The following is a 27,671-nucleotide window of genomic DNA, read 5'->3' as shown; positions in this document are numbered from 1 at the left end:
ATACTGACAGCAACAGGCAGCATGTATTTAAACCAAGCTCAGTGAGTGATTAGCTAATTTTCCTCCCTTTCTTTAATGTACTGACAGGTACTGAACTTGAGATGTTCAACAGCCAAATGAGATAGCTCAGAGCAGCGTAACATTAGCCTCGCAGGTTTAGTGGATGACATGAGGGCAGAGGCCAGGAGGGAGAGTCAGTCTGACTGCGGGGAATCCAGGCCATCCATCAAGGCTTTGTTCCATTGTTTGACACGCTCCCCCCAAAGCATGGAGACCCGCAGGTCGCTTTGGTTAAGGTCAATGTTAGTGTGACTAGACAGACAACCAAAGTAGATTTTTGATTTAATGTAAAAACCTCAAATGGCACGATCGGTTTAAATACAGCAGCATGAAAACTATTCCTGCTCCTGACCCTGGATTTTAAAGCCAGCCCTGAAACAATGTTCAAAGTGTTTAATTTACTGTATAGTCAGATATTTGTCGCATTTTTTGCAGTGTCTTCCATGTCAGATCTGGCGGTGATAACTCACAATGCAGCCTAGAACGTATTGCACAGTATGTAAGCAGTAAACAGTGATTTGATGATTTGTCAGCAGGCTACATTGGTTGAGCCTGCTGACAAATGAACATTTAAATGATTCTATTTCAATGTAAGAAAGACCCTTACTTAAAGTTACATACAAACGTAAACCTCATTGTTTCTAGAAGGGGATCACAATGTATGTCTGTATTTTCATTTCATGGTGATCCATCCAATTGCTGTTGAGATACTTCAGTCTTTTTTTTTAAATTACTGACCAGCCAATCAAAAGAAAACTAAATGCATCAGTATGGAAAGTTACCAGGCTGCAGAGCATTAACACATGTATGACAACTGAAATTATTCTAATTACCAGACCTTAATGTTCAAAACCACATTGAACTCTTTGTAGATTCAGAGATTTCAGCAAAAGTAAATAAGCAGCATGTTTTCACAGATGTGAGCCTGACAGTTGGCTTTGCATGAGCGACGTTTCATTTCTCACTGAGTGGACACATAGGCACAATGCACTTTCAGCTCCTGGGACAGAATACATCCCTGGACCCCACCTACGGAGGCAACAAAACAGATGAAAGAGGTGAAAGGGTCTTAACAGACAAACTCCAAGTACATCTGGAGAAGTAGACTTTGCAGCAGCCAGTCCCCAAAGCTGGACTCTGACCAGGCACATAAACAGCACCTGTGGTAATCCACTGGCCTGTGTCCTACAGGCAACATGAGAAGTTCTTTAACCATGTCAAGTCAGGTATTTAGTGAGATTTATTCAAAGGCTTCAGCTTCAGAACCACAGAAATTACTGGAATATGAGGCAGTTATTTGTGATTACATGCTCATTAACACTATCAAAATTACTGCGTCTTTCCTGCCATGTTCTGACCGCCCTTTTTGCAATTCCAAGAACCACACAGCCAGATGAGGAATGTGATGGCTGAACATGCAAACAGATGGGGGGGCTTTGTGCTACATGTGTCTTACATACCAGTTAGAAAAATAAAGCTGCAGAGGGCGGGGAGGGCAGAACAGCCTGTAAATTAGTATTTTACATGAGATGAGGAAAGCAGAGAAGGGGCTTTTGGACGTCTGAGGGAGTTGGTGAGTCAGGTAATGAGCCTGCTGGAACACTGAAGGAGAAATACATCTCAACTGGAGTGGAAATGCAAGGGGTAAAACAGGGCGTGTGTTGGACAGTGGACAAACCACCAGATCCCAGCACCCGCCGAGAGATGATCAGGGGATGGGGGAAAAAATCTTTTCCAACTAAAAGAGGCCACACTATTTCCACAGAAAACACACTGAAATTAAATTTTAATTTACAGCTCCCTTAAGTTTGTTGATATTTTCAGGGATATTGTTGTTACCTGTGAAACATATAACCACGGGCTGCAGCAGAAAAACAGATTAGAGTTTCCCAATTACATAACTGATACAGTATCTACTCTATGTTTCATGTTACATGTCTGAGTAAGCAACCTGATATAGACTCCTTCTTTTCAAGCTGGAACATGACTATGTTTTCAGACTGACAAATTAAATAGGATCCAGGCCTATCAGCGTTTGGGAACGACTCCATTATACTGGCAGAGCGCCACCCAGAGTGCTGCTGCTGTCACCTCTGCACAAACAGTACATGTCTACTGTGCTACATCTGTCTTCATGTGGCAAACATTTCAGATTTAAGTTAAACATTGTGCGAAACAGACCTGCTCTGCATCAAATACTCATAATACTGTTTGTCATGTGAAAACTCTGTATCTCCAACATGTCAGCCTTTTGGAAAATAAGAGTTAACAACCTTGTTAAAGGGTTACAGAAAATGCTTCTTTAAATATGAAGTGTGTTCAATCAGACCAAAGGCTGCTGAACCTGCTCACAATGAGAATAATGCTCTGCAGGCCCATGAGAAACTATGGAAACTTTTGAGACAAAACATTGCTAATCAGCAATCAGCATCATCCATCATTTGCATGTTGGCATGCCAATGTTAGCATTTAGCACAAAGCCTCACACAGCCACTGACATAGCTTTTAATTTGTAAATTAAGTTTCAATAAACAGCATGGAAATCTAGACTTCAACATACAAAAGATAATATGACAAAAGCTACTGGTGCTGAGTCAACTGGTTGATTAACCACTCAAAAAACTTGTTTTGTAACCAATTAACCATCAAGTTAAAAGTCAAGAGTTACCAGGGAAAAAAGCCAAACACTCTTACAGACAAACAGGCCCTGTCTTGTTAACATCATCATCGTGACGGCCACAGTGGATCAGGAAAGATAACACCATTGTTACATTGACAAAGTCATTAAACTACTTGTAAAAAACTCTTGTAAAAACCTTTACAAGACCTGCTCAGCTCTGGCAAGTGGTCCTGTGACGTATAAATCCTGACCCTGAGAGTCAGGTTCAGTTGAGCCGGTTACTCTTCAGGATCTCCAGTAAACTACAGACTGGCTGAGAGGTCACACCAGTAGAGGGCAAACTCATCAGAGGACGTAAGAAAAAGAAGATGGAGATCTCTTAAATTCTTCTTCAAGTAACTGTGGCAGAAGACAAAGCCACAGAGCCAATGTGTGTATTTACACATACAAGTGACAAATGGCCTTTACAGTCACTAGATTTTAACCTACCCATGAGAGATTTTGGAATCATCAATATCATAAGTGCTTTAATATCTTCACTATATATTAACCTGACAAAGGGCAGAGGAGCTGACTGAGACAAACACTCTCCCTGCAGGGGCCACAATGACCATTTGCAAGTCAAGTCAATTTGGAAGAAAATGACAAATGAAAAGTTATTGGAATAAAGTCTGAGCAATAAGCAGATGCTTTGGCGAGAGGCTGTATTTCAGTTACTGCCAATTTGAGATTTCCATGTGTTTCCATAATGTGGTTTTTGCTCTTTACAGCTATTGCAACGGCTGTTTGGTCAATTAAAAGACACCGCTTACATATGAAGTTTATAAACTGATTTCACAACCACTACAACAACAACAACAACAACAAACTGTCTGCAATTTCTATGCAGCTTCTCTCATTTTTAGTAAGCCATCATATAAGCCAAGAGATTCTTACCTTAAGGCAAGCAGGCAGTCAAAAACTGACCTCCCAGAGTCAGCCCTCCTCAGTCTTCACTCTTCTCAGATGTGTTGCACATGCCAAGCAGGGAAGCCATTAATTTTTTTTCTTTAAATTATTGCCTTTGAAAGGATGTCATGGTGTTAATTTCATTCCATGTGACACAGTCCCCACCTACTTTGGAATCAAAACGAGTTCTTATCACCAAATGGTGACAAGTTTGCTCCACTGATTGTATTCATGAACTCAGTCCAGCTCTGAAATGTCCCAAAATCTAATCTAGCTGTAAAAACTACTGCTCTGCTAACTGTATGTTAGTTAAACTGTGTGAAACTGATGGTAATGAGAGACCACAGTAAATGTTATTGCCATCTCTCGCAGCTACAGTCAATTACCAGGGACTGCGCCTAATAAGCCCTGGTGGCTGGAAATCAATGCCACACTATTAAACCACAACACACTGCTGCATTAAAAAAAGAATACCACAAAGATGACTGTTTTCCAGAATGACAGACTGAACACAGTGTAACATGTAATGGGCTGTCATTCTCACAGAGACTCATGAATACTGGGGAATGGGTTCTAACTGCAGTATGTCCTCAAACTGACCTGTTTTGCATATGCTGATGGAAACTCAACCTACATCGAGTCTCAGGCCTGCAACACAGTAATGACAACCACACTCAGACATCCTGACAGGCGTGTGTCTGTGTGTAAGGGCGCCAGCAGGACAGATACCGGTGGTTTTCTCTTCATGTCTGTCAGCAGCACAGACCACAGTCGATTACGTCACTCCCACCTAATCAGCAGAGATGAGAACACAGCTGGGTCACGAGAACCAGGTTATCCTCGCTTAACATAAGAGGGAGAGAAACCAAAAAAAAGAGGAAGAAGACAAAGGCAGTGACATGATGATGAACGACGACTGATGTTCACAGCTAGGCTTTTATCCAATTGGGCATCCATCTCTAATATCTGTGGTTGTCCTAAGTATTCAACAGGACTGGGGGACTTCCATCTGCAGGCGTGGAGGTGCGTGAGTTCCTAAAGTCCAAGCTAACAGCTGCTCTATTCTACATTCCTAAAAATCTCCACCGACTGATGCATTGTAAGCCACAACCTTCAACATAAATTTGACATAAACAACGTGGTTCATTCATCCTATGCATGATTACTGCAGACGGACACAATGAACATGAAAATGACAGTCAGTGCTGTGATTCAAAGCTCCGCTCTCCTGGACCTGAGACACGCGTTGATGCTAACAGAGACCACATCACATACACAGATTCAAAGGTACTTTGCTGAGTATGTATTTTCCATACTGTGCTCTGACTGGGCAGTTATTTTCCAATGATACCACAACAAAGCACAACAAAATGGTTTGCTTCCCCCTGATGTCTGTGATCTGTTTGACGCACTGCAGGAGTCAAAATGAGTTCTAATGGTTGCCTCTCCTGGGTATCTGAGAACAGTCTTTGAGTCTCTGCAGCCTGCACAAGCATGTACAGTATACAGGGTTCAGTTAAAAATGAATGGCATCCTGTCGCTTCTACAGTCTTTGAGTCTGTATGTGCCAGAGGAGTTCATATGTATGCAAATCGAGCTTATAAAAAGTGTGACAGGAATGTAGCCGGCTGAGCCTTTATCTGTAACATGTCAGTCCACAGGTACAATCTCATGTCTCTTGGGTATGCGCTGCAGACTCAGAGGCTGAAAGACGTACAATCAGTTGCATTGTGTGCATCTGACCTGTCCTCCCATTCTTCATTGTTCACAGGGTATTCTGTAAGCATGTGCAGCATACTGCTCTGTCTACAGTGTCTTTACAGTTACACCTAGACTTTGCAGACTCTGACAGCGCCTTTATATGAGCTCATCGCAAAGACGCATGACAAAGAATCTTGCATTCAATCTGGCACTGAACAGGATGCAAATGACTGTTACTGTGACATGTACATGTCCATGAAAGTTTTAAGCCTCCTGCAAAAAATCCCCTTATCAAGTTACTGTTATCTTGAGTCCTTGAAGTATTATATTTTCTTTTTTTTTTTTAAAATCTGGCATAGCAGTAAGATAACTTCATTTTGTTTCCAAAGCCAATCAAATACATAAGTATTCTGTTGCAGCGACCTTCAGGTTTGCTTATGATGTTGACATTGATCTGTATCCAGCCCAGGCTGATTATCACCTTCATCCTTACAGTATAGCCCCATGTGGCCAACAAACCTGTACACAGGCACACTCAGTCATACACAAAGCACAAAAAAGATGCTTAATGTCTCTGTTTGGGGGAACTGTTCTGATTAGAGCGGCACAGCGCCATGCAGCCGATGAATAGAGAGAGAAAGGCCTGTGATCCTCCAGGGCTGATAAACCTCGTGCAGTCTGGACTAAAACATGAGCGTTGAAGGCGACACACCGCACTGAGCTGAGACTTCAAAACAAATCAATCACGTTAAAAGAAACAAAAGCTTAACAGGTCGAACAGGTCCTGACAGACAGCAGCTGATAGGAGTTTGAAAGCGAGGGCACGGTTCACCCACCAAAAAGTAAAGGAAAAAAAACAAAATAAAACAGAGCTAATTTTGAGTCTTTCCCTCTGGCTGTCCCATGTAAGAGCTGCTCGAGTTCTGTTAGTCATAACAGAGTTGTCACCTCAGGTCCTTCATCAGTCAAGTTGAGCCAAACCAATAAAGATAAGCATCTGCACATGTTCATCACAATGGGGGGACGTTTATGAACATGTCAAGGACTATTCATTTCAGCCTATCAAGCCATTCACTGAACCTAAAGACCTGCTCATTTCATCAGGCTGGTTTGCAAGTTCATTACCTGATTTTAAAATGAGGGATGGTCTCCAACTGTCAGGCATATCTGAATAGAAATGGAAAAGAGCCAAGACAAAATGGCGGTGCCATTTAGCAGGTAAGCTGAAGGAATCGTAACTTTTTTATTCTTCTACACTGCTCGGTGAACATTCAAGAGCAACACTGGTGTTATTTGATTTGTAACATATCAAAAAGTCCCCTCTAGAGACAAGACTAAAACCTATGTGGCAAAAATATGGCAAAAATTATTTAGAGTAGCCTATGCCTCTGTGCAACAGAACTGTATTGCCATCTCAAAAATAAAAAAACTACATAAAGAGTCAGCCCAGAAAATGACTTTTTGAACAATATGTTCAACACCGGTGGGGCAGTCATGGTTTATTTTACCATGCAGCACACCTTGCTGATGTCACACAGGGGTCAATGAAAATGCAGGTGGTTAACAGGAGGGTATGTCTGTGTGTCAGGGAGTCCGTGCAGGAGCCCAGGTATCACAAAAAGGCGTGCCAAGAATCTCTGATGATTGATGAACTGTCAGCATGTTTAAAATCTGTTCAATTTTTGACGTGTAAAAAGTTCCCGCGCTATGAGGTAAAACAGGAAGGTGTGTGGCAAGGACCAGATTTAAGTGTGTCTGTGTGGGTGCATGTGTGTCTCACTGGTATGAAACAACATTGCATCACCTGGCATCTATTTTGTGGAACACAAGCGTATTAAGGCAGTTACACATGTCACAGCTGCGGCAGTTAAAAATGGCCTCCTGGCTCCACCTTGACTGTTTTTTATGACGAATTACAATAATATGATAGTTTAAATGTGTCCCACAGGGCAAATGGCTGCCAAATAAAGTCAGGCCCTGCTATTAGACACCAATCAGCACCAGATTTAAGTCTGCACACCAGCCAAGACTGAAGATACTGAGCCAAATTCATGCCAAGTGCTGTTACTGAGCCCTCTGCTCATAACCATTGTAGGCAGAGCGACCGTGTGGTTTTACCTTGGCAAGATGAGCAGTACATGACAAAACAGCACACAACAGATCATACAGCTGAAGGAAACAAAAGCAAGAACGCGACTTTCAAGACACAGGTACCTCTAACAAAACTGCACCATGGCAATGAGTTATCAGCTGAATCTGTAGCTCCCACTGGCTTTACGAAGCTTTATAGTGAGTTTCTGCTCATTGTTTAACACAAATTCACTGTTTCGGTTCGCTCTCACCAAACAAAAAGAAACACTACAGTCCGGCAGCTTGGGCAGGTACTCCCTACAACACCAGGTGCACTCTGTCACTATTCGCTCTCTTATTCAACACCACAAGGCAGGTGTTTAACATCTGCGAGCTACAAAGAAACTTATAAGTGATGCACAGGGAAGGGACATGATTATCTGTGTCAACACTTCAGTCGAAGCAGAACCACAAAGAGCATGGTACCAGATCATTAAACTGACCTTTTCCACATAAATCTTTGTGTCTGTGTCCGACAGGCTGCACTGTGTCTGCAGGCTCTTTGTGGTGACTGAGCACATTGAGAAATGACACTACTGAGGTAACTTTGTAAATGTTAAAAAAATAAAAAATAAAAAGCCCTTTCTTCTATTCATTGCTAACACCAAACATTTGAGGAGCTTTGTCTGAACACTATCATCCCACTCTATCTGCCATCTGGTTCCAGTTGGCTTGAGCAGAGATTACAGACAAGAAAGGAGACTCTGGTCCAACATGTGGTTTGCACCTAGCCCTCTTCACCCGCTTTTGTTCACACAAAGCTAACCACAAACTGCGACCTATTCCACACCCACAACCAGACCAATGACCCAGTCTGTGTATATTGCAGGGAATATACACCACACACGCCACAGCACATGGGCCTCCGCCTGGTTACGGCTGGCTAATGGGCTCCAGATCAGGGCTCACCAAGCACTAAGGCCCAGGATCACGTTTCATTGGATGCAGATGCCTGGTTATGGATCTGGCATTATATTGGCAATGACATCATGAGCTCAACTTGCTGGAGGAGCATTAGTGTCTCTGCGACACTGCTGGTGCTGTGCTTTTGATCTGGTTTGACTCAAGGGCTTGGTGATGTGACGCAAGTGTTACAGAGTGTAATGAGATGAATTTGAATGACGAAGGTTCTCCATGTAGGGGAAGTTCGAGAGAAAAAACAAAACAACCGTCTTCATTAGATGTTATCATAGTCTCACACATTTGTTAATACAAAAACGCCTTCTTAACCTACTGTTTCAAATTCCATTTAATGGGTTCATTAGCATGCAAAAAAGAAAAAAATAAGCATTTAAGGTCTGACCAGCAGTTCACAGAGCCTGCAATGTTCATCACACTCAACAATATAAACGTCTAATGGAGCAACCGAAATGTCACAGCTGTTTTTACACCCTGACTGATAATGGAGCTAAAAATATCAAGTCCGTCCTGAGGGTGACCCTGGAGGAAAGGTTACAGGGTCACTAAAATATCAAAGGTCCATCCTTGGGAGCATGACTGTGCTGAGCACCTTTAATAGTAATCTGCTGCAGTAGTGGAAAAATTTCAATCAAGAGGAAAAATCAGAGTCACTAGAAACATTACATCTTCATCCTCTTGGGACTATGAATACATAAAATTTAAACATAAACTTAAACAAAATTGTTGCTGGTTAATTTTCTGTTAATCACCTAATTGGCTAATTGTTACAACTTCAGTCAAGATCCCACCTAAACATAACCAGGAATCATCCTCTGGGGATCAGGAGTCGAATCAAAGTTCATGGAAATCTGCCTGGTAGTTCTGGAGATATCTTCTGCAGGGTTTCAAAGTGCCAGACAGACACACATTCTTTGGCCTCACTGTAAGTGGGGCAGAGAGTTTTTGAAGTTGGATAATCAAAAACACATTTATGTCATCTGTGGTATATATGATTGAAAATATTAGAAAAAGGTTTACAGCTATGTCTGTGAAATGATGCCCTCCCAAATTCCCAAAGTGTGCACTTCAGGCACATGAAAAGACCACTCAGTGCCTCTCACTGCTGGAGCCCCACTGATACTCACACAGAAGGTCAGCAGGGTTAGTCAGCGATTTCCACTTCTGAGGAAAGTGTGTTAGTGCTGGGGCAGTGGTTAGGTGAGTGGATGGGTGATGCTGAGCGGTATGGAGACACTCAGACATAGGCACACCTCTTCTAAGCATCACAAAACTCTTCTCAACAGCTGTTTTGCATACTCCACCGATACCTATCTCACAGGGTCAGAGGCTACAGTGAGCTTTTCCAGACATATGGGAGTCACATGGCACAGCTGGATACAGCGGACTGGAAGGACGGATGGATGGATGGATGCACGAAGGAACGGATGGATGGATGGATTGGAAATGACAGAAATGCCTGATATAAATTCAGAAAACACCGAACATTTTATTTATGTTTCTGAAAACATCCTCCCTCCACCATGAATGTCCACTGCAGGTTTCAACGAAATCTGATAATACCTCCATGTCCTTATCTTAACTATACAGTTGGATAGAAAAAATCACCATTCTTATGTCTCATATATGGTGGGACAGGAAACTATATGGAACCTTGGAACCTGGGATTAAAGGTCTGTACAGAGTTTTCTGTTCTCTGCAGTCCTATAGGTGAATAGTGCCCTCAGCACACAAAGCCGGAGGCTTCAAAGTCAAATCAGAGCTGGTTTGACAATGACACCTTTGTAGAACAGATAAATCACCTGCACAGGAGAATGAAAGCAATTCATCAAACCTGAGGGAGAGGAATGCTTCATGTACAGTATATGTGATTCATTGCTCTCTTAAAAGGTTCAAATACGAAGGTGAGTGACTGTTGCGCAACAGAGCACAGGCTGATTCTGCCATTCCCTGTTTATTCTGCTCTCTTCCTTAAAGTCAGAGTCATTACAATAGGCATTATTAAAATGCTGGAGGATGAATTTCTTTCCAAGTCGCCTGGAATCGCTTCATCTTGGAGTCAAAATTGGTTTATCTCGCCAATATCGAAATAAGTGCCCAGACTCCACAACATAAAGCAGGCATCTAACCAAAGAGCTGACTCGCATGCATGTACACCTCCCAGCAGGCCTTCTGTAGACCTCCATCAGGTTAAGGCTACGTCCACATAAATAACATCCACCACATCCACGCCTGAGAACACATATCACGTTCACGTACATTGGGCATGCAGGAGCCATTGTAAACAGAAAGCTGACTGTCTGTGCTGAAGCTGATTTTTACAGAGAACACAACGAACAAAGAGCAATAACAAAAAGTAAGATTCCTTTGTTTGGACCAACAATGAGGTGGAACTGTTACTGGAGGTAACACGAATGTCAGGGAAGGACGCTATGACTGATAAGACCCAATCAGGAAGTCGACGCCAGTCTCTGCATCATGGTTTCCAAACGTTGCCGTTTCTGCCCATCCAACTAAAACACAACTAAATTGGGTTCAGAAGTGTCAGGTGTTGATTCACTGTATCTGCAGAAATCACAAACTCCCACATGAGCTCAGTTACATGTGGAGAAGGGAGAGATTTAACTGAGGAAACCTGTATTACATAACCATCAGTCTACTCAGTAATATCCAGCTGAGGTTTACACAAGCCTTTCACACTCTGCCATCTACAGTAACTCAGTGAAAACACACACAGTGAAAACATTCAACATACTGGATTCAATCAACGCGCCGCAGGATTTGTCTGTCACCTCATCGGTCTAATCCAAACTCTCGGCTGCTCTCAGACATCTCTGTTAATGTGTGGTTCTAACATACAGATGATAGCAGCGAGGAGATGTGGAGTATAAACAATGTGCGGCGTGATGCTGTGGAATCCAGACGTGACACACGGGTTCCTGGCAGACCTCCAATCTAAGAACAATTTCAACAGATCAAGTCCAACATGGCTCAGAGGGACAATGTAAAGCTACAGCATGTCACTGTATCAACAGTCCTGATAAAACAAAGGAGAACCAGACACTGAAAACACTGATGAGACGACAGAGCTGGCTGTGGAGGACGATGTTGTCATTAACCAAGTCTGCTTGGAACAATAAAGGCATTCCATGTGATTTAATAACTCTGGATGAGTTTTGGCTTCAGTTTTCCACATGTGTTTTACACAAACTAAAAACATTTTGTGTGGATGATGTATCCAGCAAATCCCAACATCTTTTGAGGCATGTAAGGGGAAACTTATCAATCAAACATGTTCTTCCATAGACGCCAGGACTGGTTGGTTATAATTTAATGCAATACCAGATGTGAGATAAAGCTTAGGTTTTAACAGTTACATGCACACAGAGGAGCAAAATGGCAACAATAATACAAATTAAAGGCTTTGGTTGCAATATCAATGATGCATTTTACAGCATGAGTAGTACATTGCTGATCAAATTTATTAGACTTACGGATGTTAATAAATATCAGCAGGCTCCTCTTTGAGAAGCTGTTGTAGTCATTGGAAAAGTCATTAAATGCAACTGAAAAAAAGGTAAAGCCTCGTTGTTTCATTGTGGTCTGAGTCTACAAGTGTTCGGGGTTCACTCTCACACTGCAGAGCAACATAAACCCAGTTCAGCATCAAAGTTGGAGGCTGCTGAGTGTCAGAGGAAGGTGGAAGGTTTTCATCAGGAGTGGACATGTCAGGTTTTAAAAAGTTAATATATATGTTGCACAAGTATTTAAATTAAAGATATTTTTGATTGTGAATCTCAAACCCCTGCACAGAGAAGCATTGAAGGAAACCAGCCAACACATACAATTTAGTCAAGTAAGATGTTAATGCTGACTTGCTAATGAAGATTACAGCAGCTAAAATTCATTTGTTGGCCAGTCATTCTATAAAAGTTAAGCTGGGGGACTTCACTTTCAGTCTTCTTCGCGGTAAAAATGTGAAGAAACTCAATTAAACTCAAATAAATTGGACTGGACTTGGTGATTTAGGACGGTTTCCACCACGAGAGCAAATGTGTAAATCTAAAACTAGCAAGAAAGGCTTCAGTGCTACGCTTACTCTGCTCTGGTGTTTTACTCCGACCGTTAGGAGGCTCCACAGGTGTCCCAGCACTCTTACCTGCCTGCAGCATCCCAGAGCCGGACTCGCCACCTCCGAAATCCCCCGCTGTATCGTCAGGAGAGGCCTTGCTCGTCGTTATAAGCCAGAAAAGGCAAAATGTCCACTTTAACCACCAGCGGAACATCTTCTCTCGGTTTCACCACCTTTGTAATTTGTAACGAGACAGGTGTCAGAGCGCGTGCTCGACTTCAAACGAGCTCCAGTTAAAGAAAAATAAACGTGAGGAACATTTTTTGAACTTTTTTCCCTCCAGGAGAGTGAGGCTTCAGCAGGAGTGGGATACAGAGTAACTAACTTCTCATCCTCTTCACCTCTTCTCCTCCTCCTCCTCTTCTCCAGTGAGCAGCAGCTTCTCTCCTCCAGCAGCTGCACTGAGGCGCCAACCGAGCCAACAGCGGCCCCGCCCCTTCCCCTCTAATGTGGACCAATTAAAATCCTGCACGGCCTCCACCCAGTCTGTTTTAAAGCCTGTCTGCAACTTGTTAGCAAATTGCTCTGTTTTATTGATCAGTTCTCTAAGTCTCTGAAAGATGTGTGGACCTTTCATGATACTGCAGCAGGACAGGACAGATAAACTCAAGGTGCAAACAAGACCCAACCCTAATCATGTGCAAATACTCAGAACTCTACATCATGCAATTTCATAATCATACCTCTTTATTCAAGGACTTATATTCATACAAAATCTATAGGTACAGTCAAAGTGACTGTGGGAGAGACAGTCAAGTAACAGATCAGGCAGCGAAGGATTCAGCCACTCCAGAACCTCTTTTCTGAGAAAGAGCCTTGTTTCCACTTTGGTGGTTTTGTGATAAAATGTTATTCAAGCTCATGTTTTTTTTGTTTTTGTTTTTTGTTTTTTTCATTACCTGAAACAGATACATGTACGTGTATTTAGATAATCAGAAAATACAACAAATTGTACAAATTGTGGACTTAATGAAGTCAAACAATGCCTCATTTCTTTTTTGACATGCACATTTTCTTTTCAGAACATGCAAACAGGACATGTCCAGAGGGGGCACTGTAAAACTGTAAGAGGAAAACTGGATTAATGTGGGGCTCGATGGAGGTCTGAAAATGTAGGATCATTTTTTAAAATCCACTGCAGAGATTAACACAAATCTCTGTTCCAATATGGCAACTTACAGAAAAGACAATAAGATGACAAGCAATCTATTATGTTACCTCTGCTATTAAAGTCTCCTTTTAGATGATCCAGCAAATAGATTGCACAAATATGAGACCACGGAAAGTAAATTAAAACACAAGGAAATAATCAGACTTGGATCAAATAATATTTGCAAATAATTTTCATGCTTTTTAACCTGTTTAGAGATGAGCCAGGAGTATACAATGAGCACCAAGAGACGCAGCCACATAGAAGACTGTTATTTTAAAAATACATGTAATGATAGATAGTCCTTGGAAAGATGTGACATCTCTGTTAAAAAGGCCCCAACTCACAATTAAAAAATCCTCCATCCACGTATGGCAGAAAAACCTAAGACGCATCCAAGAAAAGTTGTGATGCAGTGTAGTAACTCTCACTGCCAGAAAGAGGAGACAAAAGTTCCACACTGTAGCTTTAAAATAGTAACTTGGCCAAAATTAATTGAGATATGTTGCCAAGTTATAAATAATAAAAATGACTGAGCCTTTTTAAGACATAAAACTATATAGTTGTGACCTGTTGACATCGTCAGTAGGAACTAATGGGTTTGGGGATTTGTTGGAATTTGTTAACAGTAACAAAAATACTGAATATTGTCAACATAAGAAGATAAGTTACACCCAATGGGAAGAGTATGGTTAGCGTTAGTGTGGCAGGCTAATGCTCAGTAACAGATGAAATATGGCACAAGCACAGCCTTGGGTGTCTGATCTGGCAGCATGGTTTAGCTGGTTCAGGGCTGAAGGAGGTCAGTGCAGGTCTTAGTTTAAGGCCTGTGCAGAACTCGAGCGATGACAGAAAAATGTTTAACAGTGACTGACACAATACCTGACATCTGGTTCTCCAAACAAGCTTAAAAAACACAAACAATTATGTAGAAATACAACTTGATCCAAGTCTGGAAAAAACAGTTTTATAATTTTGGGTGGTTCTCTCTGGGTAGGCGTCATGCAGTCAACTTCCCAACCTCAAAAATGCCCTGTGATTCACATATATCAGCTTTGTTAATACGATTTGTGCCTCAGTGTGTTTTCAGTTAACTGTACATCATATAATATTATTTACAATTTACAACGTTTTCACACGTAAATGTAAAATTTGGTCGCAGTCACACTAAAGCCTGAACCTGGAGATTCCAGAGGGTAAAGCTACAGGGCAGATGAAGTGTCGTCTTGTTGCATAGCCCTACTTTAAGTCAACAGTCAGCAGCAACAACACAACTCTTTATTGTACCTGTGAATATACACACAGGTAACCTCGCCTACAAACCCTCACACAATACTGCTCTCAGTGGAAAGAGGTGAGAAGAAAGGAAACCCGGATGAGACATATACTGTATGCTTTAGGAGGCAGGTGTTTCTGAATATGAGAAATATTTCTTGATAGTTGATAATTAATTAAAAAAATGGCACTTTTCTCCATCTAGAGACCATTTCTACCAACCGACTGGCAGTATATTTGAAAGAGAAAGGCAAATGCTTACCACACATCCTTAAGCAAAAGTACAGACACTATTTTTTGACAAGTTCAAGACCCTGGCATGCACTACATTGCATCTGTAATTCTGATTTACCTACCACAAGATTCAGTACAAAAAAGTCTCTTTTTTTGCATTCTGTCCTTTATACCAGATTCAAGCAAGAGCTTTGTTCTGTCCATTTTCTCCGCTGTGTACATACTTACATCAGTTCATGTCCGTCTGACACAAAGCGGGGCTGCATCTCAATACATCTTGGAAAACGAGGCACTTAGTATTCAGCCACATAACGTCAGAAAAGAGTTGATCGAGTCCCTATGTGCACTCCAGAAATTTACATCTGGTACAATTTACAAAAACGTGATCATTAAAACTCAGCTGTAGTTCCATGCTAGTCAATCCCATTGTTAGGTTTTAATCACATTATTTACTGTGTCTGTTAAGTGTCATGGCAGAATTTTAAATTAATTTGTTTTCCTAATATCTCTTGTCGTCAGAATTCGGTGATAACCCCGAAAAACTGATTTAAAAAACAATCAAAAGAGAGGAAAATAATTTGGTGGGAGCATCAATATGATCAAATTATAACTCTTCTCCAACCTACATGACAAACATAAACAAAATGAAACACACACTAATAAAAACAGTGTTGCGAGCAGCCATGTTAATACCAGGAATGAGGCATTCACATCAGTCCTGGAACAGTTCAAAGTTTGACTCAGAGAATGAGGGGGTTTTGGCTTTTGTCTTCTGCTCCAACACTGATTTTACTGGCCAAGGCAAGATACTTAAGGGTCTTCACATGTGCTATAATTTCAGTGCAAGTAAAGGGGGTACAAAAAGTCATCAGTGTCTTTTTTCCTTAAAGAGTTTGTTGTATAAAAAAGGAGAGTAACACTACAAAGCTGGAATGATTTCTGATCCCCTTTTACAGCACTTTTCCACTGTTTTTCTTCAATACCTTTCCTTCTGTATCAGTCGTCTGGTTTCCTATCAGCTCACTGGACCTGACACGAGCGCTGTACAACACTGATAAGCTGCCCCGTTCTCAGCTAACGTCACAATCCTTCCATATTGTACTCTGCCATGTTAGCACCAGTCCTCTTCATCCCTCTCCCTGAGACTCCCTGTACCTCTGCTCCCAGGCCCAGACACAGAGTTGACCCCGAGGGTGAAGTGGTACCCGTTCGGCACCACCCCTGCCCGGCCCTGTGTGACGGGTGCTGTGACGGGTGTGGCAGCAGTTCCGTGTGAAGCTGAGGCTGTAGTTGAGGCAGTGGTTCTGGCTGAGCGTCCCCCTCCGTGGCTGCTCACAGCATCCTGGAAGTCCTCTGTCTCTTCGAGCAGGGCCTGTTGAGAAGCGTCCTGCAGCTGCCGGTTTAAATTAGGGTCCGAACTTATGCGGGTGACCGGTATCTGGGACTCGGTGTGGCCCCCGACTAAGCGATCGTGCTCTGAAAGGCCACGGCTGAAGCGAGTCTGGTGCCCTGTCGTAGCGATGCTGGCACTGGACGGGAGAGGAGAGGAGTTGGCGGTCTTGTAGGCCACGGCAGGACGAGGGGTGAGGGGCGTCTGCGGCAGCTGCCTGCGACCACGGCCCGGCGTGCTCGAACCAGAGGGGAGCGTTACAGGGCCAGCTTTACCAACACTGCTACCATGCTGAGGAAACAAAGTATACAAGTTTGAGCAGGTCAGTGTGATAGCTTCGGTGCTAAGTCACTCATCCTGCTACCGTGCCGAACCTGAAGCAAGTCCACTAACTCACCTGTTTGAGCAAACCAGCATCCTGTCCCTCTCCGGGAGACGTGGATCTGCTGGGACCGGCTGACTTGGCGTGACACTGCTCCCTGCTGCCGTAACGCTCGCAGGAGTAGTAGCGCTGCTTCTCTCCTGCCGAGGAGTGGTGCCTCCTCTCGTGAGGCCGGCTGCGGTCCCGCTCCCTCGCTCGTTCTCTGGACAGACCTTCAGCTGAAGGGTCGGTGAAGGAACCTGGATGACCACACCAGAGGTAAATGACCTATCTACTGTATATGTAAATATATATATATGTGTGTGTGTGTACGTGTTTCTCTCCAGACGTTGTGTGTCTGGCATAAAGCGAAGCACTGTGGTGGAATTACTTTCCTCAGCGCTGGAATAATTCCAGTTTTCCGATTAAAACTGCGATGACAGAAACACAGAAGCCTATTCATCATCCTGATGTGTCAGATCTACACCGAGAATGACAAGCTTTGAGGACTGGATGCTTTTCTCTCTTTCTTTCTCTCTCTTGCTGTTTCTCTCTGTTTAATAGATGTAGAGAGGGCTGCTGGATGTTCTGCTATCTCACCAAGAAGTACCCATAAATCTGCTGTGGCCTTTTATCTCAGCAATAAAGCCCAGCTGCTGCCCTCCAGTGTTAACACAAAAAGACACCCTGCCATCAGCTCTCAAGACTCTAATCGCTCTTGCAGACAATCCCCTGATGGCAAACAAAGATTGTGACCACGAGTGTTTATACTCAAAACTCTGATAACTATACACTATGAAAATCAACATGCCAAGACTTGACTTGGTAATTATCAAATTTCTGCCTTTGTTTTATGTCAAACAAAAGTCATTCTTGGTGGTAACTTTATGGACACTGTGACATCTAAGATTTAAAGGACAGCTCTGGTATTTTTGAACCTGGTCAGTGTCAACAACTCCAGTGTTCTGCTCAGTAAAATTACTGTTGCCAATGGAGTCATGTACAATAATCCATAAATCTCAAAGATTTTTGTTCCTATCAATCATTTACACCCAAAAACATGGGAAAATAAGGGTCAGGCTGATTAGTGTGAGTTATCCTTTACGAGCCAGCTAAGGGAAAATTGCTGTAAAATCTTACCTGGAAGAAAAACCAGCCAACACAGACAGTATTACTGTTGCTGCTCTGCTGACCGAAAACTGAGCATGCTAGAATGCACCAGCACAAGCACTCAGTTTGAATGGTTTTGCTCAGAACTGATTTCATGCATATTTATGTGATAGAGGCACTCTGAACTGATGGCCTCCAAACAAACTCCCTCAAGATATTTCAGGGCGTACCACAAGGTTCTGTGCTGGGTCCTTTACTGTTTGCACTCTCTCTACATTGTTAACTGCCAAACAAAGGCAAAATGAAAAATCTACCTTAAATCAAGTGATGTAATCTGTAAAATTCAATTATTTATGGTCCATCTCAGCAGCAAATGATCTAACTCTCACATGAAACAGGAGATACTCATTTTATTTCTATGAATTTCACAGATGACTCAAGTTCAGCTAGTGTCAGACGTGACCTCATTCGTGGCAAACAGTCGAGGACTGCTGCCGCACCCTGTTTCTGTGTCGAGAGTATTTAAGGAAGGGAATTCAGATGTTCTGTAAAATATGTGCTTGAGATCTCAGTCTACACAGTATAAATGTGACTATCGAGGTCAGAGGGAACAAAGGGAACAACCGAGATAAAGAAGAAAAAAAATCTCCAGCAAAGCAGATTTTCCTCTGAGAGCTCACAACTCTCTCTCTGTTAATCAGATGAAAAGCCTGACATGTAAAATCCCTGGTTGGAGTGCAGCAGAAACCCCTTCACCTTCAGTACATAACCTGATCATGGAGCTCTAATCCGATAAAGAATTTCTGCAGCTATGTTAAGACATCCGGGTGATCTGCAGGGAAAGCCTGAGCTGCCGTCTCAGTCTCTCCATGAAAGTGTCCTCACTGTTTTAAATGAATTAATTTTGCAGGGTTATGTGAACTGATCTCTCAACGAGCTGAAATATTCTCAATTAATGGACGTTTTTAAATCCTTTGTTCATGAATTTTAATCTCAATGTGGTGTTAAGTGTTATCAAATCACTGATTACATCAGTAACGTTTACTTTTTAGGTATTTATTTATTTTTGCCTCACCGACTGTGCTGGAGGGTTGCACTGATGCAGCTCTATCCAGGGACTTTTGCTTCTTGTCTTTGTCCTTGTCCCTGCGTCGATGGCAGCGGTGGTGATGGTGATGGTGGTGGGTTCTATCCTGGCCCTGGATTTGCCCCGGTCCTGCTGAGGACTGGGCCATGCCAGGCCGTTCCAGGTCGTACTCCTTCAGCCCAGCCTCCTGGTGGTGCTGCGGCGTCAGCGAGGATGCCGAGCGTCTTATAGGACTGAGGTCGACAATCGGCTGTGAGGGGAGGAGAAACGTGGACAGGGGTGATGAGAAAGTAGAGCGGCGGAGCAGCTGTGGTGGTTTTACCCAAACCACTCGTACTGGATCACCAAAATATCCACGACACACAAATGACACAACCGGTGGATGGCAACCTTTAGTCTAAAGACCGACGTTCAACCCGTTCTTCTCCAGGCAAAGATGTTGTAAAAGTTTGAGAAGAATGAACACAAATCTGTGACAAAACTTGAATACTTACTGTTACAGAACTTACATAATTTGTAAGCTAGCAGGCGTCTCTGCTAGTGAACAAAGAAGAGGTGGGGTGTTGCCATTGGCCTTTGTGGCATTTTTTGCTCTTTCAACATGCCTCTTCTAACCTTAGAGAGAAGTGCAGTCTTTCTATAAATAGCTAATACCTGCTAATCACCACATTCTGTTTTATTTAAAGGAATATTTCACTGAAAAAAATATGTTCAAACACACGGCTTGAGAGAGCTCTGTTTCTGGTCTTAATGTTAAAAATAACTGACTGCAGCACCTTTAAGCATACACCTTTAAGTTACATATTCCTTTAATGTCAAACATTCACCCTTTTTTCTCAGGATTAATATTTTGACTAAGTCGTTAAAAGGACATTGACATTCACCCCACCTAATTCTTATGTTACTGACCAGTACAGCTACCAGCTAACAAACTGGTGTGATAGGGAACTGGAACAGCAGCTAAGAACCACCCCACCTAATTTATGTTATGTTAGTTAATAGTTTTTGGAGATGCTAAGTTTCCAAATATAAAACAAGAAGCAAGTGCTAGGGGTTCTTCATCCCCAACACTTATCTCTAGTGCTGAAAATGTACTTAATCATACATTGTAAGTTTTTGGATATCCACTAGATAACAATTAATAGAACTTTTTTAGGGGCAGATTTGGGGTGTTTGTGCTGTTCCTCTTGTTCCTACCTCACAGTCTGACCTGTAGCTACAGTCAGAGAGAACAATATCACAACACTGCAAAAAATATTCATATTACTAAGTCATTTTAGCTAGTGTGCAGTCTTAAAATCTTACCTTTTATATATATATGGCATATGTTGTGCTATTAATACCAAAAAAGTTATCATAATTTCCCCTAACTCTTTTATATTACTGAGAGAGTCTTGATGTGAGGGGGAGTTAAAGTTTCAAGAGATAAATCAGACTTGTTCCGTTTGCTTTTGTATTTAATGTGTGTGAAAAATAAGATTTTAAGACTGAAAACATCAAATGACAGATAAGGTTGGACGGGTTTTTAGTGGAGTAATCGAAAGAAAAAAGTTATTTCAAAGCAGGAAAGCAGCAGCACTGTCCCTGCCTTGTTTCACAATCACACACTGACTCACAAAGTAACTACACACTACTTCACTACTACAAAACAACACACACATACACACAACTACATCTTATCAAGGTGTTGTGCTGTACTGCTGTAGCAGGACAGAGTGTTTGTCCTTCCCCCAGATACACGTATGAATAGTTTTCCAGGGGTGGAGTCTGGGTATGATTTGTGTACAGTGTAAATTTGTGCGTTACATGTAATGTGTCTATCAACAATTGCATGGAATGACCAGTGTATGCTGTATATGTAGGAGGGTCACTTTGTCCATGGTGGTGGGAGGGTGTGAGCTCTGCACCGACATGAGAAGAGCACATGGAGCCAAACACAGACATGAGAGAAGAAGAAGAAGAAAGGGAGGGGGAGGACGAGAGGAGGTGGAGGAGGAGAAAGAAAAAGAGAGGTGGCACAACAGGTGGTACATACTGCCAGGTGGGTCCCAGGGGCGTGGCGAGGGTGGCTCCGCTATCAGACAGCACACACAAGAGGGAGGTGGGCAAAACATTAGCAGTGGGCATTGAAATTAGGAGAAAGGGAAGACAGAAGAGGAGAAAAAGAGACTCGAGAAGGGTAACACTGGTGATATCCTATTGCCAACAAATCACATGAAAAGACCAAAACTTTTGTAACCAAAGTTTGATATATCTCCACAGCTCCATCATTGTCTAAACCTATTAAAAACACATCAGCAAGCCAGTGTTGAACCGGTCGACCTGTTCCTTCATTATCATGAACACACACAGTAGTTTATTTTGTCTCAGTCCCACATCCACCGTCCTGCTGCTGGAAATATTCACCAGAAAAGCAAATGTGTATTAATCCGCCACTGAAAATAATCCCATAAAAATGCACTAATTACTTCAGATTGAGTAACATTTGCTAAAAGCCACAGTGCCCAGCTGTTTTGAGAAAACCACAAGCCTGATTTAAAATAATGAAACTATATATTTCAGACCTATTCTTAAAAGATTTACACATGGTTGGTTTTGATCTTTTTCATGGGATTTGCTGACAACAACAAAAATATAGAATACCGCCAGTATCATCCTTTAAAGAGAAAGAGAGAGTGAGAGATCAAAATGCAACATAAACATACATAAACACAAGGAAAGCACGTGTTAAGTGTTGTGGGACAGAGCAGGTTGACAGAGAGAGAGACAAAGACACATAGGCAGATAAAGAGTGAAGCGAAACAGACAAGATCAGAGGTGAAACAATCCAGGAAACACAGAAACGATGGACAGAAAAATCATTTGACGCAACATCGATACGCAGCAGACAAGAGCAGCTACTGTAACTCACAAAATGACAGTAAAAAAGTGAGAAATGAATGACAAGTGAAGTTCATAAAAATAAAAGGATTCATCTGAAGGTGGTAAAACAGCACTGATGGCAGGGTTTAATCACTGAGACTTACATGTTCATCTACTAGACTTTTCTGCAAATAAGATACACTGTGTATCTGTCTCTTTGGATTAAAACATGCTTGTCAGTCCAGCACATCTGCTGCTGCTCAACTGGTTTATCAGTTATTCAATATTCTTTTGTAACATGCTAAAAATGGTCTGTTTTAACCAGCACCATCTCTATCCTGATCTACCTCCTCAGTAAAAGATTCAAGATTCAAGAAACTTTATTGAAATGAATGTCAGACTGGAGAGGTCAGCGTCAGCAGGATGAACTGATGTGGACTGACAGAGAGCGACTCTGCCTCTGTTAGCTCACGGCTGCTTTCACTAACTGGCTACCACTCAGCATCCCATCAGCCTTTTTCAGCCCTTTGCACTGTTTCCTACCTCAGCCACTGGAGTATGAATTTCATCAAATCTCAGGTAGGTGCTGTGTTTGTATTTTTCTAATTATCACAAGAATGCAGCAAAAGAAACAAGGAGATCTTTATCTGCGAGCTGTGAAGCAAAAAGCGTGGCGTCGTGAACACTGAAGAGCTTACGTAGTACTCAGCATTGAGTCGTGGCAGAGAAGCTGCTCTGAAGTGGCCTTCCAGGATGGGATATCCCTCTGTATCTGAAATGTTCTCCACCTGTTTCAGCTCAACCAATTCCTGAAAGAAAAAGAAGATGAGGCATGTACGGAGGCAACATGGGATGACACAGACTTCACATAAAGTTAGATGATGGGACTTTTCGCAGTGTTTTTGTACCTGAGGTCTGGTGGAATATGGCACATCTTCTGACTGGCCCCTCTGTAGTTTCCTCCGGCCTTTGGGCCTCTGTGCTGCCTGAGAAACATCTCCGGACTGGGAATGTTTTATGGCACTCCTCTGGTTTACTCTGTGTACAGACAGTGTTTAGTGTTGTTCTTGTTCTTACATTAGTCTAAGGCTTATAGGACAGTTTGACAAACACAACATGCAGCTGTGTACAGTTGGGTGTAGACACTGTACAACTCCTCACTGAAGTCAGGACAGCAGTCACTGCCCATCTCCCATCACAGGCTGAAAACCACCAGACTGTGCTGTGGACTCACCACCTTTACTTAGCTCTTGCTCTTAGCTTTAGCTGTGAAAGGGATGAACATACATTTTGTTATGACACATAAGCATGTTTTTACTGTATAATACTCACATTGTGTCCCTGTTTATTGAGGTGGAAGCTGTGATGGTGGTGGTGGGTGGGGCTTCTGGTTCAGGGTGGGGAGGGAGGGGCTGTTTGGGGCTGCAGATTGGCAGTTCTACTTCCTGTATGTGAGTGAGGGGCAGCACGGGACGGAACAACGCCCCCAGTTTACTCTGCAGAACAGATCAACAGCAGTCGTCAGAAATGGAGTCATTAAACTGACACTGAACAAATCAGTTTATCCCTCATATCCCTAATGGCTATATTTGAGTTTGGTGTCTAAACAACAAAGGAGCACATGACATCGATATTTTGTCAACACACTGTACCTGAGGTCCTCCTGAAGGATGCTGCTGCTGCTGGAGTCGCTTGGCACGATTCTGCTTGTAGTAGTCAAAGATCATGAGAGCTGCGTAGACTTTCCCCACAGTCAGCTCGTTGTCTGGAGGAGGAGGGAGCAGAGTGAGACACAGTTCCTCCATCACAGCAGCAGATGGTGCCAGATGAGCAACAAAATACAACTCAGAGAAGGAGGCATGAACAGTATGTGCCTGGTCAGTGTGGGTGTGAACTGAGCTGTGCTGTCATGTTTACTAGAGAAACAGGAACGCAAGGGACCACGCTGCAAGAAATCTACATCTTATCAAGAAAGTGGTGCATGTTTATTATTGCTTATCTATTCTCGACCAGTTAAATGTTTAATCTGTTTCATCTTTTTTAATTTTAGTGCATATCACTGCACTAGCATTAAGACAACTGACAGATCTCTAGAATCTGGAAAATTAGTGAAATGTGTTTTTTATCAGACACAAGCTGAAATGATCTCACCGCACTGGCAGACTTTTTGACTTGTTTTGAGAAACTAAGACTTTTAGGACTTAATAACATGTAAAAAGAGCAACAACAGAGAAAATAATCTCCATCTTGCCAAGAAATTTTAGTCTGTTATTGAGTCCTAAAAGTATATCTTTACTTTTACTATTTTTCCTTCTTAATCTGCCAGTGTAATATAATTATTTCAACTAGTTTCCAATGCAATTCAACTTGTTTCAAGAATCATTCATAAATGAGTTTCTGTATCTTAAAACAAGGCGAAAATGACCAGCAAAGAAAGACACATTTGCAGTACAGAGGAGAGAGAGAAAAAAATTAAAAGATAATTTTTAGAAAAGCAAACAGGAAGAAGTGAAGTGACAAGCAGACAACTTGTCTTTAGTAGAGTTCGGTAAAACCCAAACAGAAACTGTGGCTCACATTTATGTGGCGTCACCAGCAGGTCAACAGTCTTCTGCGACAGGCTGGGCCAAACTCGACTTATCTCCCTCTTCAGGTCAGCGTCACACAAACGCTGCTGCCAGGACGCCTGCGGATGCGCCCACAAACATGTCACATCAAATCTGCACCACAGTGATCACCAGTATTCACATTAACATCAGGGCCGTCAGTGCGGCCATAAGGGATTCTGGATTTTGGAGTTTTAGTTTCTCACCAGATGCCAGTTTGATCTCCAGGGCTGTGCGAATCAGGGCCATCAGCGTGGAGGTGAAATGCACCGAGTTGTCATCTGCAATGGGCATGTTCATCTTCACCAATCGCTGAGAGGAACGGAAGCAAGAGAGGAGGGGCCATGAACCAGGAACAAATAATCAAGAGCTCAGAGAAATGGGGCTGGATTTAAGATGTAATTTTTTTATTGTTCTAATCACCTCATCAATCATTTTAGTTTTGTCAGCAATAAACAAAAGCATCAAATCCTCACATTTGAAGAAGCTGGAATCATTCAATATTTGGCATTCTTGTTTGATAAATGACCTAATAGATGAATAGTGTTGTCAATTTTCTGCCAAAGATTAACTGATCAGCCAACTACTTGTTTGAGTCCAAGCCTCTGTGTCCACCACAGTCTCTCTGTCCTGTTTTCTTTAAGCTAACAGCACTAAACAGATGAATGCAGGAGAGTCTGTGCTGTTGCTGCAAATCTTGTGATGCTCAGCACTATGTTCTCTGTGAACATGCTAAGCTCTCACTGCTGCTGGAAACATACAGCAGCACAAAATAAGTACTTAAAAGCACCTGAGGAGAAAAGACACGCAGCTGTGGCTGTTACTAACAACTGTTAGTAAAGGTAAGGTCAGTCATATATCAAGCAAAAATAGCCAACATTGCATCGTTTTAGCTTCTCCAGTACTGCCTTGTCTGTTTTATATCACAGTAAACTGAATGTCTTCCATCAGTCGGATAAAACAAGCTATTTAAAAACGTCTCCATGAGCTCAGTTACTGGCCTCACATTTCTGCAGTAATTATTAGTAACAAACACTTCATCATCATTAATTAATCGCTGCTTTTACAGTATGTTATGAAACTTAAATATTCATCAGGCATTGACTGTAATGAGCAGAAACTGATAGACCAATGCTGAAATTAAGTGATTCATACACACATACATGCTTAAATTAGTACAACACATTCACAGTGAAGCCAGAGGAAGGCACAGACATGTACTGGATGTTTTAAAAAAATCATGAGCTAAAAAGAAACATTTGTGAACAAAGGAAGACTGTGGCTGATGGTTCCCATTTTCTTCAAAATGAGCAGAGATAAGGGAAAAGAGAGAGTATATTCACTCTGGGATCATAACAATACAGATGAAGAGATGGAGAGATGAGAGGCGAGGAACAGTAGGAGAAAGAGGGGGAGTTAGTGCCTTCACTGGAAAGCAGATATGCCTGTAAAGTCTTGCAGAAAGAGAGGCAGAGTGCAGACATGAGGAACGAACAAATAAAGAAACAGAAAGACACCTTCAAAGCACATATGCAGAGGACACATGCTTGAAGACAAAGACGTGGCATGCACACACACAGACACAGGTACACACAGTGAAGTTAAAGTAAGGGGAAGAGAGGATAGAAATCCCTAGACAGGGTGAAAGAAAGATCATTCAAAAGAGCGAGTGAAGCTTAGCCTGAAGACAGAACATAAAACTGGAAAGTAGAGGGTGACAGGGACAGTTGTGACTATCAGGGGAAGATGCGTTCGTTAGGAAGGGAGGTTAACAAGAAGCGTGATCAATGACAAAGTAGTGGGAGGGAGAAAAAAAAGAAAAACAGGGATGAGGGGAAAATGCCAGCCTTGCTCTCAAGTGCACTGCTGCTCTCTCTGTGTCTTTGTTCATGTCTTTCCCTGTCGATTCACAAAAACAGGAGTTATATTTGGAGACGCCACCACGTCAGACCCAGACATTTTTAACTGGGGCAAGGGCAGGGCTGTTTTAAATGTGATTCATTTCGACAGCTGTGCATGCACTGGAACCACTCACGTTAAGCCTGCATGCTAAGAGGTAAGCAGCTGGCAGAAGGACTACCTGAGGATTGTTGAACTGTATACTTCACTCCCACTTCACTAGTACACACGTCTAACATATAATCACAGCACATGTGCCAGGGTATTTTTGATTCAAGTCACTGAATGAGCTGAAGGGAAAATGGTGAAAATGTCTTTAAGTGCCCGAACCTGCAGGGTTGAGAAATCCCTCAGTAAAGATTAAAATCTGAAACCACATGTGATCCTGCTGTAAATCACTTGATACTCGGTCAAATCTGACACCAAATTTAGCTGAAATCTGATTTTGCCACAGCCCTGCTCAGAGTGCAGCAGAAAAGCAAAATGATATTTTTTTACTAGTTATCCAGCCAGTTGCATCTTCAAAGATATTTTCTTGATGTCTGCAGTCAGATCAGAATAATAAAATAAGTGCCTGGGGTAGGACCAGTGTCTGAAATCCACCTTTTCTTCTTCTTCTTCTTTGCTGGATGTATGTTAAGTCCACTGCATGAGGCCATAGCAGGGCAGAGCAGAGCATGGAACAGTCTGTGGAAACATTGGTTTCACCCCAGGCAAATATTTTATCATTTCAGGCAGACTGCAGACATCAGTGAGATCACAAAAAGTATTTGAAGATGCAACCTGGTGCTGATAACAGGAAAAAAAAAAAAAAAATTATCTCTAAGGTTTGCAGTGAGAAAGCTACACATACACTCCTGAAGTTGTAAATTAAGCTAGTTCTTTACTAACTCCTGAAAACACTAGCATCTAGGTACACTAAGTGTTGATGAGAGCACTAAAACCAAAACTATTAGACAGATTAACTGGATTTATAGAGTGTACAACAAGAGCAGGAAAAAGCCACAGAGCTTCACAGATAAAAAGAAAGAACAACACATCAGCAGGCCAGAAGATACTGACTGTGACACACTGACAGAAGCCTAAAGATGCTTGACAGGTAAAAGCAGGGAACCAGCGATGACTGCAGGAGGGAGGGGAAGGAGGAGGAAGGAGTGATTCTACCTTATAGGCGACTCTGGGTGGACA

The 27,671-nt window shown here is 42.3% G+C and overlaps 2 protein-coding genes across 2 annotated transcripts in view; both read right to left on the bottom strand.

Moving 5' to 3' along the window:
- Positions 1–12,895, bottom strand: part of LOC108889012 (collagen alpha-2(I) chain) — a 65,425-nt gene extending 52,530 nt beyond the window's left edge. Inside the window, exon 1 of the mRNA XM_051072801.1 lies at positions 12,537–12,895. The gene's annotated coding sequence lies outside the window, so the exon portion shown is untranslated. The remainder of the gene's footprint in view (positions 1–12,536) is intronic.
- A 2,417-nt stretch (positions 12,896–15,312) lies between these two features.
- The window catches only part of cacna1bb (calcium channel, voltage-dependent, N type, alpha 1B subunit, b), a 123,496-nt gene continuing 111,137 nt past the window's right edge, over positions 15,313–27,671 (bottom strand). Inside the window, 10 exon segments of the mRNA XM_051072782.1 lie at positions 15,313–16,849; positions 16,956–17,179; positions 19,105–19,366; positions 21,152–21,190; positions 22,677–22,787; positions 22,887–23,016; positions 23,311–23,474; positions 23,631–23,743; positions 24,556–24,652; positions 24,750–24,896. Of these exon segments, the coding sequence (XP_050928739.1) occupies positions 16,280–16,849; positions 16,956–17,179; positions 19,105–19,366; positions 21,152–21,190; positions 22,677–22,787; positions 22,887–23,016; positions 23,311–23,474; positions 23,631–23,743; positions 24,556–24,652; positions 24,750–24,896 (1,857 nt within the window). The 3' untranslated portion in view covers positions 15,313–16,279.

The sequence above is a fragment of the Lates calcarifer genome, linkage group LG9 (assembly GCF_001640805.2).
Source record: "Lates calcarifer isolate ASB-BC8 linkage group LG9, TLL_Latcal_v3, whole genome shotgun sequence".
Lineage (NCBI taxonomy): Eukaryota > Metazoa > Chordata > Actinopteri > Centropomidae > Lates > Lates calcarifer.
The sequence above is the reverse complement of the archived record's forward strand: the minus strand, read 5'-3'. Positions and strand labels throughout refer to the sequence as shown.